The 16,242-nt window shown below is 38.5% G+C and overlaps 1 protein-coding gene across 1 annotated transcript in view; it reads left to right on the top strand.

Annotated features, from left to right (window-relative positions):
* The window catches only part of Slc45a2 (solute carrier family 45 member 2), a 40,686-nt gene that overhangs the window by 10,472 nt on the left and 13,972 nt on the right, over window positions 1-16,242 (top strand). The window contains exon 3 of the mRNA XM_026390156.2: window positions 8,116-8,444. Coding sequence (XP_026245941.2) covers window positions 8,116-8,444 — 329 coding nt within the window. The remainder of the gene's footprint in view (window positions 1-8,115; window positions 8,445-16,242) is intronic.

Consider the following 16,242-nt stretch of genomic DNA (forward strand, 5'->3'; position numbering starts at 1 on the left):
TGAGTGTGCATATGTGTGTGTTTAAAGAAAATGCTCTACTGGATCCCAGGGAGATGTTTTATTTTATGCAGCTTCTAGTTTCTAATATTTAACTCTAACATCTAACATCTCTCCATCCCTGGCTTTGCAGTAGCCATGGTGGGTTGACCCACCCGTGTCTTCTCAGCACCCAGATCCTTCTCTGCTGCACATGAGAACCCAAGTGAGCCAACAAGCCCTGGCTCATCCTTTGTACCAAATGCTTCTAACTGAGCCTATTTCTGCTAAAGTGAGCCCAATGTCCTTAGTGGACCTCTACACAATGTTCATTGTTAATAATCTAGAAAATGACCACAGGCACAGGACAAGGAACCATCTCAAAGGTTTTAATACCGGATGTTTATAGTCACTTGATTTTCTCTATCCCAAGGCCTGAAAAATTGTATTTATAGTGAAGGACTCAATAAGAAACTTGCCCTCTGTATGTCTTTGGAAGAAGAATGGGAAAGTTGTTAGGCTCAGTCTCTTTTAACTTTTCTGTTTTTTAAAAATACTTCAAAGTATGCACAAAAATACTAGCATGTAAAAAATGCACTATTAGCAAATAATTAAGGACCAAGAGTCTTAAAGATGAAGTTGAGACATGAGCCCCTTTGACCAAACCTTCTACACTGTGGAAAGGAGCTGCCTTTCATGTTCAAAGCTATTTTGACTTTTTCTTATTCATGAGTAATTGTTGGATGAGTGGTTTTGTTTCATCAAATGAGTTCCCTTTGAACTTTCTGCCTTTAGAAAACTTTCACATCTACCCAGTCAGGCAGCTTGGAAAGGGTGCAGCCAGGGTAGAAACCAAGAACACAGGATTTCAGCTCCTGGGTTAGGAGGGAGACTTAGGGCAACATAGTTAACGTCTCCAAACTATCATCTCTTTTCCATTTGAATGTGGGCAGTGGAATTCCCAAAGAATGGGCAAAGGCAGGTTAGATAAAAAGGAATCTGGAAGAACATCCCTTTTGCTTCACTTTATTTTTGTTTCTTTTAATTGACATTTAATACTTGCATTTGTTTATGGGGTACAGTATGATAATGAATTCAATGCATGTATGTAATGTATAATGATTCAATCAGGGTAATTGGCACGTCCACCTTTTCAACTATTATCATTTCTATGTACTGCAAACCTTCAAACTCCCTTCTCTGGTTATTATGAAATACATAATAAAATGTGCAGATTACCCTACTGTGCTACAGAAGATTAGAACTAACTCCTATCTAACCGAATTTTGTACCCACTCTCCCACCTCATTCTGTCTTTCCTACCAATTCCTGTCTAACTTCTAGCAACCACTATTCTACTCTCTACTTCTATGTGGTCAATTTTTTAGTTTCCGCAAATGAGTAAGGACAGATGGCATTTATCTTTCTGTTCCTGGCTTGTTTTCTTAACATAATATCCCTGGGAGGAATTTTTCCTTACTCTTTTCTCTGCTTGAAAACCTTTCCCCAGATACCAATCAGATTGGCTAGCCTCCTTGCTTTGTTAGAATCTCTGGTCAAATTGCCCCTCTTCACAAATTCACTCATCATTACTTGACCTCACATTATTTATTCATTTGTTTATTGTCTTCTTCTTCAATAAACATATAAGCTCCCCACTGGCAAGAACATCGCATTTTCTATTTACTGCTCTATTACCAGTGCTTTGAATAGTGTCCAGAATATGGAAGGTGCTCAGTAAGCATTAGTGGGATGAATATTCTATTTTGACATCCTCATGTTACCAACGATTGAGCTGAGTTACAGGGAAGTAAAGTGGCTAACCCAAGATCACACAGCTGCATAGTGGTAGACGAGAAGCAAAAAAACAATCTACCAACCATCCAGTCAAATAAAAGATACAGCTTGTTTTAGTCTGGATTCCTCTAAAAGTTGAGCCCCAGATAAAGTTTGCATGTGGTGTATTTGGGAAGCAATTCCAGAGAGCAAGAGGAAGAAAACAGTGGCGTGGAACTGACCGATCAGGCATTACAGAGTCGACTTCTACTCTAGGTGAATGCCCTTCATCTCAGCAGAACCCCTGAGGAGCCTAATGAAGCTCATCTCAGGAATCTCCACCTGGGGATCCAGGGAGGGAAGGTTTATCCATCTCCCCTGTTGACCAAGAGTGGTCCCAGGACTTGTGCATTCTGAACCCCACCTATGTGTGGGTTCCCACAGGCAAGGCACTGTGTCCATATACACCTGTGCAAAGCTGGTCAAACTTGGCTTAGTGTTGTCACCACAGCAGCTGCTGGAGCAAGAGACAGGAGGGAATTGGCAGGGACTCCAGGGAACTTTCTTATTCAGCTGGTGATTTGGGTTCCATGCTCCATTGTCACCACTAGGAGGAGTAAAAGCATTTTGTAAAGTACTTCATTCACCTCATGGTTGCAATGAACTGTTTCAACTCAGAACTAAAAATATCTGTCCTGAGGATTAAATGCAACTCCGGGTAGCCATACGTGACTCCAGAATGAAGTCAATTAATGGCTTGACCTTGTACTCATTTCAAACCCTTAAGCAAGTGAAGAAACAAGAGCCAGATTATACGTCATGTCAGAATGGTAATCTTCAAAAAACCTTATCTTCAAAAACCATATTATCTTAATAAGCTCAAATTGGAAAACTTGTTTTTGGAAAAATAATGGGATAATTAAGGCAAGTGCTTTTGTGTGAACCATTAGTACATTAGGCACATTAGTACAAATTAGAAACTTTCAGCAGGAGCACCAATCGCAATTTGGGGGACATATGTTATCTGGCAAACCCACCACTTTCAATGCTCTGTCTGCATTTACCTGTTTAAGTGAGAATGTGATGATTTTGGTATTGGTTTACTGCCAGTTTTTTAGCCTGTAGCATAACTAATGCTCAATAAAAGACCAGATGAATAAATTCTTTTTTTTTTTTTTTTTGGAGGGGGGAGCAAGTACTGGGGATTGCCCTCAGGGGTACTCAACCACATCCTCATCCCTATTTTGTACTTTTATTTAGAGACAAGGTCTCACAGAGTTGTTTAGTGCCTCACTTTTGCTGAGGCTGGCTTTGAACTCACAATCCTCCTGCCTCAGTTTCCGAGGCACTGGGATTACAGGCACATGCCACCCAGCTGGATACATTCTTATGTCTACAATGGGTGTGAATCCCAAATCCCAAACTTGATTTGTTTGCTTCTCTGTTGAACCTCTGACACAGGATGCTGAAACTTGGTCTTAGCCTGGAATGTTCTCCCTCCACCTCCCCAAGGGCTGTATCTAAACTTTAGGGGCTTAAAGTCCAGAGGTTTGGGAGGGGGAGACCTTTGTTTAGTGTCATCTGTTCACACTGGCATTTACTGGGATGCCAGTGTGCCCCCATATCTCAGCGGCCAGCTTGAACTGTCACGACTGAGTCATCTTTCATTTCCATCTGCAAAGCTTCTCCAGGACTAGGAATTCTCAGCTTTCCCATGTTATCCGCTCTTCCCCATGACATGCCAGTGAGAGGTGAACACTGTGAGTCCCAAACTTACTGTGCTTGGGTTTCCTTGACTCTAATTTAAGACATAAAACTACAGTTGGTCTTCATTATTAGTGGATTCCACATTTACAAGTTCTCCCATTCCTAAAATGTATTTGTAATGCCAAAATCAGTACTTGCAGCTCATCTGCAGTCTCTGGGGGACATGTGCAGGGTGGGGAAACACTTGAATCACCTAACATGCACGTTCCCGGCTGAGTTCCAACAAGGTGGTGCTCTGCCTTGTCCTGTCGGTTCTTGCACTGATGAAACAAGTATTCTTTCATGGAATATTTAGTGCCATGATCTTTACATTTTTGTGTGTTATATTGGTGGTTTCATTGTTTAAAATGGCCCTGAGTTCAGTACTGAGGAGCTGTGTGTGTTCCTAAGCACAGGAAGGCTGTGATGTGCCTTATGGAGAAAATAGCATGTGTTGGGGGAGCTTTGTTCAGGCATGAGTTACAGCACAATAGGTCATGTGTTCAGTGTTCATGGATAAATAGTGCCCAGTAAGGAAGGGGTCCTTGAACAGAAACACATAAAACAAGGTTCTATGTTCATCTGTTGCCTAAAACTTTGTGACTGAAGGCTCACAGGAGTACATCCTGCATTCTCTCTAAGACCGGGGATTCAGTGTTCCTTAACACATTTTTGGTGACAACTTCATAGGCTGTAACTGCTGAGAATAACTTGTCATACCTCTCTCAAAGGCACTTAGAACAGAGTCTGGCACACAGTTAAGCCCTTTGTCCAGGCTCAGAGCACAGCCTGGAGGTTTTATTGGCTCCCTGGGGTCTGATCAGGAGGTGCAGCACCAGTCCCTTGTGCCCTTGGTCTCCTTGCCCACTTCTCCCTCCAACTACAGCAGCCAGACCCACTGAGGAGCAGGGCCAGGCTACCTGAGGGATTTGCCCATCATGGTGCTTGGCCCCATCTGGTCTTACAGCACATTTTTCCCTGAGTCTACTCTCAATGCCTTTTGGAGACTCAGAGCTTTTGAAATTCAGAACTCAGGAAATACATTCTTGTTTCTCTGCTTTCCATTATCACATCCTTTCCCCAAAGCAATAAAGCATCATGATGCAGCTTGAATATAAAGGAAGGGCACAGAGGCGGAGGAAATGCCAGGATTAGAAGGGAAAGGAGGAAACAAACAGTGGGAAACACTTTAAATATATTATCTTGCCATCTTTGAAGAGAAAGATTGTATTTTAAAACTAAGAAAATGAGAGGTCAGATTGGATATTCAGTCTTTGACCAGAGGATGTATATATAGCATTTGGACTGATTTTCCATGCACTCTCAGCCTCCAACAGGGCAGGGGTCATATCTGCCCCACTCACTGCTGTATTCCAAGTGACTAGCGGGGTTCCTGTTGGGAGTAGTGTTACCTCATTGTCTATAAATAAACAAATGGGGGTAAGGAGAGAGAGAGAGAGAGAGAGAGAGAGAGAGAGAGAGAGAGAGAGAGAGAGAAGCTGGTAGTTAGTTACTTTTCCAGGATTTATATGCATATAGTAGGAGAAGGTAACCATACTCAAGGTGATACTTCCATTGCTGTTTTTTCAAATGTAGAAAATAATCAGAATCACCCTCTCACGAACCCTATGAGAACCAGGGGAATCCTTTGTCTCTCTTCCTTTGGAGGTAAAGTAACCAACAGCACACTGATATCTCTCTTGGTTTGAACTGTGTCACAATTGGTGCTGACCTTGCTAAGCCACACCCCCGAGGCATGAAGGCATGAAGGTAACTGTAGGTGCATGGGACAGAGATGGACTTGGATAGTCTCTTTATTCTCCTTGGTCCTTTAGATTCCTTCATCCTGAAAGTCCCCCCTTTTCTATTTTACCTATCATAGTTGTGGAATAAAGAAAAATATAATACATATTTCTATCCATTTGGATCTCTAGGAAGAGCTGTTGTTCAAGTTGTATGATAAGTATGACATCTGTTTGCTAAAGTCATTTATCCTCTTGAGGTCATCTCTAGTCTGAGTTGACAACACAGCCGGGCTCCATGAGGAAGGAGCAGGTGGACCCTTATTGTAGAGGCTTGTTATCTAATGTGGCTGGATACTACAGCTTATGGCTTCTCCAAGAGTCTGGAGATTGATTCCAGGGTCCCGGAAGAGACTGATTAGGGCAGTAGGGATAAATGCAGTCTGGACCAGGATGTGGGAGATGGTAAAATGATAAAATGATTAGCCTTTGCTGCCGCTAAGATGACTCGGCTTTGCTTGGGGGACTTTAATTAAAGATAAAATCCTTTGCTGCAGCAGAGGAAACAAAAAGGAAAGCCTCCCACAGCCTTCTATTGGTCCTTGGCATATCTGAAGATGTAAAGAGATAAAACCTAAATGTTTCCTTCCAGTGTTTAAATATACTATTGGATCAACTTCCCCAAGGGCTCACTAGGACTTCAGGCATGCCCTGTCGTGCTGTTGTAACTTGAAGCTACATGGCACAGTAGCTTTGGGATAAACAGTTTTGCTTGCTCCTCCCTATGAGAAGAGAGTTGCATGTGTTAAAGATTTTTCGTAACTAATTAATGAGGGAACTAATGGGGAAAATATAAAAACAGTTTCCCCAAGTTCTTGCAGAAAGTGTGCGCTCTCGCATGAGCATGCGTATGTGTTTGGGTTTAGCAAAACAAAACCAGAAAAAAAAAAAAACCCACCACATTAAATAAGAAGATAAGAACCTGCCTAATCTCTACACATTAATAAAACTGTAACTCCTTTGCAATACTTTTGGAAAATTTCGGAGTAATGCAGGGTCCCAGGCCCCACCTTAACCTTCAAAATCAGAACCTGGATTTTAACAAGATGACCCTGTGATTTGTGGGCACCTTAAAGTTTAAGAATCCCCATCAATATGTACAACTATCATGTACCAATTAAAAATGAGGAAATAAAAAAGAATCAGTGCTCTACAATGACATTTTAAAAATCAAGCAGTTGTACTTTTACTCTTTCCAAGTTTGAGGCACTTTTGTTTTTCATTTATTGCCACAACGGGGTCAAGGGTAAGCCCAGGTCTCAGCCCTCAGAATGGTTCACCATCACTGGGCCTTAGAATGACCACGTTCTTCCAGCCAGTTCCAAGCAGGTTGTCTTAAGCCTTCAGTGCCGCGGTTTTCTTCTGCTTCTGGGTTGCTTCAGAATTAGGGTTCGTGTAGAAAGTGAGCAGAGCCAGTGGGCCCTGGTTCTGCCATATGAGGGAACACAGCACAGCCCTGCATGTGCTGGTGCTTTCCACCTACTATCACATCAATCCTTACTGGACTCACATGAAGAGGCATCACTAGTACGGTTTGGGTTTGCTGCATCCCCAAAGGTTCCTGTGCTGGAAGCTTGGTCTCCATTGTGCAATAAAACTATTAAGAGGTGGGGCCTAGGGGAACATAACTAGGTTATAGGGATTCCACGCTCATGAATGAATTAATGTTATCCTGTAGTAGTGGTCAGATCTCCTGTAACTGGATTATTTCTTAAGAGTGTGGTTTGTTATAGACCAAGTTTACTCCATGTGCTTGACCTCTGGCTAATCCCCTTTCTGCTTCTCTATAATGTCAAGCTGCCAGAGGAGTCCTAACTAGATGGCTGGAAATAAGACAGGGCAGTGGGTAGGGGACAGTGGGAAGACACCATATACCTCTCAAGGGCACGTCTCCAGTGACCTACTCCCTCCAACTAGGTCCCACCTCCTCAAGTTTCTAACACCTCCTAAGAGCACCACCAGCTGGAGACACGCCTTCAGCACATGAGCCTTTGGTGGACTTTCTAGATCCAAAACTATAACACCGTTGTTATTATTTCTGTAGCTGTCAACTGCAAATAGGTACCCCAAACTTCTGCCAGAGTAAAGAAGATGGCTTTCAAGAATGTTGATCTCGGGGCTGGGGATGTGGCTCAAGCGGTAGCACGCTCGCCTGGCATGCATGTGGCCCAGGTTCGATCCTCAGCACCACATACAAAGAAAGATTTTGTGTCAGCCCGAAAACTAAAAAAAAAAAAAAATTACAAATTCTCTCTCTCTCTCTCTCTCTCTCTCTCTCTCTCTCTCTTCCTCTCTCTTTAAAAAAAAAGAATGTTGATCTATGCAAGTTTGCTTGTATCATCTTAAGTAGTTTAGTAATAGACAAATAGCAATAAAATAATTTAATTTTCATAAATAATAATTTAATAACAATAAAATAATATTTTTGATGCCAGAAATTATTTTTCCTTGGGATTCCTTCAAGTTAAAAAGCAGTATAGAGAGTGCCATTTGAAAAGGCCACAATACCTCCAATGGAGATAATTTATTAGTTCTCTGCCTGGTACTATTCTGAACTTTCCATTTTCATGACCCAACTAGAAGTTTCTCTTTTATTACTACCCCCATGTTATAGGTGAGGAAGCCCGGGGTCACAGCAACTAAATGCTAGAGCTGGGCTTGTGTCTCCACTGCCAGGCTACAGGTGTCACCTCTCACTGGGTGAACCTTCCAGTCACATCCAGGCTGTGTCTGCTGGCTACAAGGAGCTTTTTCACTGAAGGGGAGGGTCTGTAGTTTGCTCAGTGTTCTCATACAGATCTCTTTTGCTTTCCAGGTTTTGGAGGTGCCCTGGGCTACCTTTTGGGTGCCATAGACTGGGGTCATCTGGAACTGGGAAGAGTCCTGGGCTCAGAATTCCAGGTCATGTTCTTCTTCTCTGCGTTGGTGCTCATTTTGTGTTCCATTATTCATCTGTGTAGCATCCCTGAAGCCCCACTTAGAGATGTCACAACAGACATTATCCCCCCAGAACCAGCCCCTCAGGACCCTCCATTGTCATCAGATGGAATGTACGACTATGGTTCTATCGAGAAAGTTAAAAAAGATTATGTCAACCCAGAGCTGGCAATACAGGGCAAAAAGAACAAAAATTCTAATGAGCAGGTAAAGATGCACATTCTTTCTTTCTTTACTTAAGAAAACTGGTTTTGCTCTTAGTCACTCTTTATTGGATTTTTTTTTTGCTTTGTTTGCTTGTTTGATGTGAAGACTTTTGTGAATTTTAATTGAATCTTCAAACCCTCACAAGCTATTATCCTTTGGAATTAAAACTTTGCACCTCGAAGGGAAAAAAATGTGCATTTTCCTCTTTTCCTCTTGTCTCTTATCCTTTTCAGAGCATCATCAGGGAAGATGATGCCAGCTGTGGAAGGTTAGATCATTTGAGAAGCCTGGAAGCATCCACAGGCCAGAAGAAATGTCATCTTAGATTAGGATTCTAATAAACTAAACATTTGTTCCCTCATATGGCAGTATCTTTGGGTTGATAACTGGATGGGGCATGTATATTTTGTGTCATGGCTTGATTGGATATCATTGATTTCCAGTGAATTGAGCAGTGAATTCATTAGCTTAAATTTAAAAAGAAAAAAAAACACTCATGAAATACCAGAGAAATGGGACAAAGTTTAGTTGAATTGGTCAGAGAAGAGACTAGAAGTGGGCAGATCAATAGAGGAGCTATTAACCCCACAAAGCTTGTTAAATTAAAATTTATTAAAATGAAATACAGTTAAAACTTCAGTTCATTCGTTGCATTAGACACATTTCTAAAAGCAAAGCCTCATATGACTAGTAGCTACTGTTCAAGACAGTGAAAGAACAGAATCCTTCCATCACTACGAAAAATTCTATTGGACAATATTCATGCAACAATTGCGTCTTTATTCAAACTGAGTTTAAATATCAACTGCTCAGCTTATAGCACAAAAGGATGTATTCATTGGCAAAGAGGTTATAGAAGACCTGGGTTCAAGTCTTGACTCCTCTATTTGGCTGACTTTTGTTATTGATTCAACAAATCACTAACAGGCACAGCTGTCAGATAGCCTGTGATTGAGAGCATGTGTGTTCAAATTCTGCCTTCACCACCTCTGAAATTTATGACCCTGAGCATTCATATTTTCGTAAAGTGAAAAAGTATTTCCATCTATCTGCAGGGATATTGGGTAAGGTTACATAATATAATTCACGTACAGTTGATTACAGTGGTTCCCACCACACAGTAAGATAGCACATTTAGGTGTTGTTATTATATGTCTGGAAGAATGCTGAGTTCTCTAAGCACAAACAGGGGACACAGTCTAGACTCTAAACAAGCCCAGTGAGTATCGTCTCCCTGAGGTTGGCTTATTTTATTGGCTTGGTCCATCTATTTTCCAGGATTATTGGAATGTTCAACTAACATAAAGATGGAAAGGTGCTTTATAAACTTTACCTAAGTATAAAAACATATAATAATTATTCATTCAATGAACTTCTCTGAGTACTAAGTATGTACAAAGCACTATATTGGATATTTGGGAGCCATAAAATTGACTAATGTGCAGTACCTATTTTAGTATTTACAACCCAACAGTGGGCATGAGCCATTTACCACTGCAATAAGACACAATATGGTTAACACTTTAAAAGCCATGAGTCAGTTGAAATCTTCTAGAAAGTAGGCACTGGGAGAAGGTTAACCATGCAAGAGATTCATTGGGGGAAAACAGCACGAAGGGCAAAAAGGAAGAAGCAGATAAAGACAGGGAAAGTCTTCATATCATGATGTGAGAGGAGAAGGAAAAAGGAGGAGGACAGGAAGACTCTTAGACACAATTCAGTTCTAACAAAGTTTCAGCCAAACCAGTAGGGAATCCTCCAGCCAAAGTTGGACCTTAGAGGAGTCCCAAGTCTTTTTAGAGCAGGCTAAAACTAGTATCTCACATCTTGTTTAATCACTGGCTAGAAACAGCCAGGGGAAGGATACCCTGGTTGGCCTGGGTGAGGATACAGAGAAACTGGTCAGGGCTGTGCCTTCTACAGAAGGGCATCCAAATGGCACATTTCCATGGTGGTCATGAGTGGCACCATAAAACTGCTATTGGCTTTTACAAAAGGGAGAGATTGTGTATGAGCAAACAGAGCAAGTCTTCATGGATGAAATCATCTTTGAATTGTGCCTTGAATGATGGTGAAGATTTGAATAAGTAGAAACTGGGGGTAAGAATACTCCTGGACCAGAGAAGACAATCAGCAAAGCTATAAAATGAGGGAAGGCTAGAAGCATATTTGGGGAACCATAGCTGGTAAATAGCAGGGGAAAATATATTTATTTTAGATAAAATAGGCTTTCAGTCACAAACTGTACAACGAGACAAAAAGGCCAGTATGTAATGATAAAGGGATCATTTCACCCAGAAGATAGAACAATTGCAAATATATACATACTCAAGGTCAGAATGTGTGTGTGTATATAACATAGTTATCTATTAATATATGTAGAAATAGATTGTAATACAATAATAGTAGGGCACTTTAATAATCCCACTTTCAATAATGGACAGATCATACAGACAGAAAATCAATGAGGCTTTGAAGTACACTTCAGAACAAATGGACTCAACAGACTAACAGAACATTTCCTCCAATAGCAACAGAAAACACATTCTTCTCAAGTGCACACGGAACATTCTCTAGGATAGATCATTTAGGTCACAAACAAGGCAACACATTTAAGAAGACTGAAATAGTAACAAGAGCCATTTTTTACTGCAATAGTATAAAACTTAAAAGGAAAAATAGAAGGTATTTCAGAAATTCTCATGTATGTGGGAATTAAAGAGCATGCTCCTAAACAACCTATGGGTCCAAGAAAAAGTCAAAAAAGAAATTTAAAAGGTATCTTGAGACAAATGAAAATGGAAACACAATTTTTAAAAAATTATGAGATGCAGCACAAAGAGTTCTAAGAGGGAAGTTTATAGCAATAAATGCTTACATTGAAAAAGGAGGAAACATCTAATAATCTAAATAATAATCCAAATAATCTAGAATTACATTTTAAGAAATTAGAAGATGAGGAACAAACTAAGCCAAAAGTTGGTAAAAGGAAGAAAATAATAAAAATCAGAGCAGAAAAAACTGACATAGAGACTATAAAAAAAAAAACAATAGAAAATATCAATGAAACTAAGAGTTGTTTTTTTGAAAGGTAAACAAAATTGACAAGGCCAAGTAAAAATGAGAAAACACTGAAACAAATAAAATTGTAAATGAAAGAGGAGTCATTAAAACTGACGTTGCAGAAATTTTTTAAAAAAGCTCATGAGACTACTATGGGCAATTATATGCAAAAAAATAGATAATCTAGAAGAAATGGATCAATTCTTAGACACATAATACCTACCAAGACTAAGTCATAAAGAGATAGAAAGTCTGAACAAACCAAAAACAAGTAAGAAAACTAAATCAGTTTAACAACAACAACAACAAACTCCCATCTAATAAAAGTTCAGGATGTGATTGCTTTATGTTTGAATCCTACCAAACATTTAAAGAATTAATGCCAATTCTTAAACTCTTCCAAAAAAATGAAGAGGAGAGAAAACTTAATTTATGAGGTCATCATTACCCTGATTCTAAAGTCAAATAACGAGAGTAAAATTAATAAAAGAAAATTACAGGCCAAAATCCCTGTTAAACACAGATGTAAATATGATGAACAAAATACTAGCAAATCAAAATCAGCAGTACATTAAAAGAATCATTCACCATGATTAAGTGAGATTTATCCGTGGCATGCAAAGATAGTTCAACATATTCAAATTAATACCACAAGAAAAGAATCAAGGGCAAAAACTATATGATCATCTCAACAGATGCAGAAAAGGCATTAGACAAAATTCAACATGATTTTATGGTTGAAAACTCTCAACACATTAAGTATAGAAAGAATGTATCTCAACATGTGTAGGTTATGTATCAAAAACCCACAATCATCATCATTCCATGGTAGAAATTAGCTTTTCCTCTAAGATCAGGAACAAGGAAAGGATGGCCACTGTTGCCAATTCTGTTCAACTTAGTACTGGAAGTCCTGGCCAGAATAATTAGATAAGAGAAAGAAATAAAAAGTATTCAGATGGAAATAAAGAAGTTAAATTGTCTCTATTTGCAGATGATATGGTCTTATAGTTAGAAAACCCTAAATACTCCACCAAAAAAAGTTAGAACTGATAAATGAATGTATTAAAGTCGAGAATACAAAATCAACATGCACAATCAGTAGCATTTCTATACATTAACAAAAATCTATCCAAAAATAAAATTAAGACAATAATCCCACTTCCAATAGCTACAAAAAATACTTAGGAATAAATTTTAACAAAGATCTGTACACTGAAAACTATAAACATGGTTGAAAGAAATTGAGGGCACAAATAAATGGAAAGATATCACATGTTCATGAATTGGAAGAATTTACATTATTAAAATGTCGTTATTACCCAAAGCATTTTACATATTCATTGTAATCCCTATCAAAATTCTGATGAAATTTTCCACAGAAATAATAAAAACAATTCTAAAATCCACATAAGACCACAAAAGATCCCAGACAGCCAAAGCAATCTTAAGCATAATGAGCAGAGCCAAAGGCATCATATTATCTGCCTTGAAAATCTACTACAAAGATGTAGTCACCAACACAGCATGGCATTGGTATAAAACCAGCACTTAGACCAGTGGGATACAATAGAGCGCCCAGAAATTAATCCTCACATTTATGGTCATTTGACCTTTGGAAAAGATGCCAAAAAGTCACAATGGGGAAGAAGATCTCTTGAATGAATGATACGGACAAAACTGGCTATCTGCATGAGGGGGAATGCAATTATATTCTCATCTTAAAACATAATCAAAAATCAATGCAATGCAAAGGGATTGAAGATTTAAACATAAGACCTAAAATTATAAAACTACCCCCCCCAAATAGGGAAAAAGCTCAATGACTTTAGTCTGGGTAAAGATTTTATTTATTATCACCCTATATAACAGGCAAGAAAAGTAAAAATAGACAAATAGGATGATATCAAACTAAAACTTTCTGCAAAGCAAAGGAAACAATGGAATGAACGGACAACCTTTGGAATAAGAAAATATATTTGAAAACTTTATATCTTCCAATTCATGAACATGCAATATCTTTCCATTTATTTGTGCCCTCAATTTCTTTCAACCATGTTTTATAGTTTTCAATGTACAGATCTTGGTTAAATTTATTCCTAAGTATTTTTTGTAGCTATTGGAAGTGGGACTATTGTCTTAATTTTATTTTTGGATAAATTTTTGTTAATGTATAGAAATGCTACTGATTATGCATGCTGATTTTGTATTCTCAACTTTAATAAATTCATTTATCAGTTCTAACTTTTTTTGGTGTAGTCTTTAGGGTTTTCTAAATATAAGATTATATCATCTGCAAACAGAAACAATTTAACTTCTTCTGTTAGTATCCAAAATATATAAAGAACACAACTCATTAGCAAGAAAATGAATACCTTGATTGAAAAATGGGCAGGTTTCTGAAAAGACATTTATCCAAAACAACATAATAAATAAACAATAGGTATATTTTTAAGTACTCAGCATCACTAATCATCAGGGAAATGCAAAGTAAAACTACAGTGAGTCCTCTCCCCACACCCGTTAGAATGGCTATTATCAAAAAAGATGAAAGATAACAAACACTGGAAGGATATCCACAAAGGGAGCTCTTGTACATTGTAGAAGGGAGTGTAATTTGTTACAGCCATCCCTGAAAACCATATGGCAGTTCCTCAAAAAGTTAACAATAAAACTACCAGCAATCTCACTACTGGGATTATGTCCAAAGGATATGAAATGGATATGTCAAAGAGATATCTGTATTCCTATTTTTGTTTCAGTACTATTCACAATTTCCAGGCTTTGAAATAAAACTGACTGTACATCATGGATATTTTTTTAAATTTATTTTTTACATACATGTCAATAGTGGAGTGCATTACATTCATAATTATCCATTCACAGCACGATTTTTCATAACTTTGTATATAAAATATGTTCACACCAAATTATGCCATTATACATGAGCTCTTTCTTTTTTTGCATTACAATTTTTAATACACCTTTATACCACAATTTATCATATCTCTGTATATAATTTGACACCAAATTCACATCTTCATACATGTATTTTGTGTAGTGATAACCATCTCCTTCCACCATTCATGCGATTCCCCTTCTCCCTCCCTTTCCCTCCCACCCCTATTCCCTATCTCGAGGTAATCTTCCTCCCATGCTCTCCCTCCCTACCCTACTTTGAGTCACCCCCCTTATATCAGAGAAAACATTCGGCATTTGTTTTTTGGGGGATTGGCTGACTTCACTTTGCATTATCTTCTCTAATGCCATCCATTTCCCTGCACATCATGGATATTTGGATAAAGGAAATGTGGTTTATACACACAAAGGGATACTACTGAGCCTTAAAAGAAGGAAATCCTATTATTTGTGACAACGTGGGTGAACCTAGAAGTCATTATAAGAAATAAGACAGAGACCAAACAAGAGTTATTGCATGATCTCACTTATATGTGGAATGCAAAAACATTGAACATATAGATACCAAGAGTAACATGGTGGTTATCAGAGGCTGAAAGAAGGAAGAAGTGGGGAGGTGTTGGCAAAAGGACACAAAAATTTCCCATTTGATAGGAATAATTAGTTCAAGAGATCCCTTGTATAACTAATGATAATATGTTGAATACTTGAAATGACTCAGACTTCAAATATTTTCACCACAAAAAGAAAAATAAAATAATACATATGTTAAGTAGCTTGATTTATCCATTCGACAATGTACACATGGATCAAAACATCATGCAGAAAAGTCCCTTTTTGTTTATATCCTCTCCAACATTCGTTACCTTTCATCTTCTTGACAACAGCTATTCTAACAGATGTAAGGTGATACCTCATCATGATTTTAACTTACATTTCCCTGAAACACATATTTTAACTTGTCAGTTAAAATAAAGAAGGAAAAGGAAAAGGATAACCAAGTGTGAAACTGCAAAGCTCAGGTGGAGAGTGGTCAGGAGAGGGCTAGAAGGTATGAAGATTGGATTAATCCCTGGGATTTGGCAGTAAGGAGCTTGTGAAGAATTTTAAGATATCAGTTTAGGAGATTTATAGTTTGAAAGACAAGTTGCAAAGGGGTTTGAGAGAAAACTTAGTAAAAAAAAAAGGGGGGGGGAGGGAGACATTGAGGATAGTAGAGATAAAAGTTTCTAGGAATGACAAAAAATGTCAGCCAGGGAATGGGGCAAGGACTTTGGGAGCATCAAGTCTCAATCATGGATCTTAGCTGAGTTAAGGTATAGGAGATCCCAAATAACAAGGGATTGTATAAATTATAAATTCAGCTTGGCATGGTGGTGCACACACCTGTAATCCTAGCTACTTGTAAGGCTAAGGAAGGAGGATCACAAATTCAAGTACAGCCTCAACAACTTAGTGAAACACTGTCTCAAAATAAAAAGGGCTGGGGATGTAGTTCAGTGGTAGAGCACCACTGGATTCAACCTTCAGTACCAAAAAAAAAAAAAAAAAAACAATGTAGGTTCATTTTCTTTCCTATAAAAAAGGAAATCCTATTATTTGTGACAACATGGGTGAACCTAGACCAAACAGATGATTCTGGACTGATATAAAATTCTACAAGGCATATGAACCCCTTTCCATTTTGTTGCACTTTGATTTGAACATGGTGTCTTCATTTTGAGGTCCAAGATGGCTTTTCTAGTTATCACTGTTATATTTCTATCAGCAGGAAAGTTGCAAACTTCTGCCTACATACTTAAATAATTGGCCAGAA

Source organism: Urocitellus parryii, chromosome 1, assembly GCF_045843805.1.
Source record: "Urocitellus parryii isolate mUroPar1 chromosome 1, mUroPar1.hap1, whole genome shotgun sequence".
Taxonomy (NCBI): domain Eukaryota; kingdom Metazoa; phylum Chordata; class Mammalia; order Rodentia; family Sciuridae; genus Urocitellus; species Urocitellus parryii.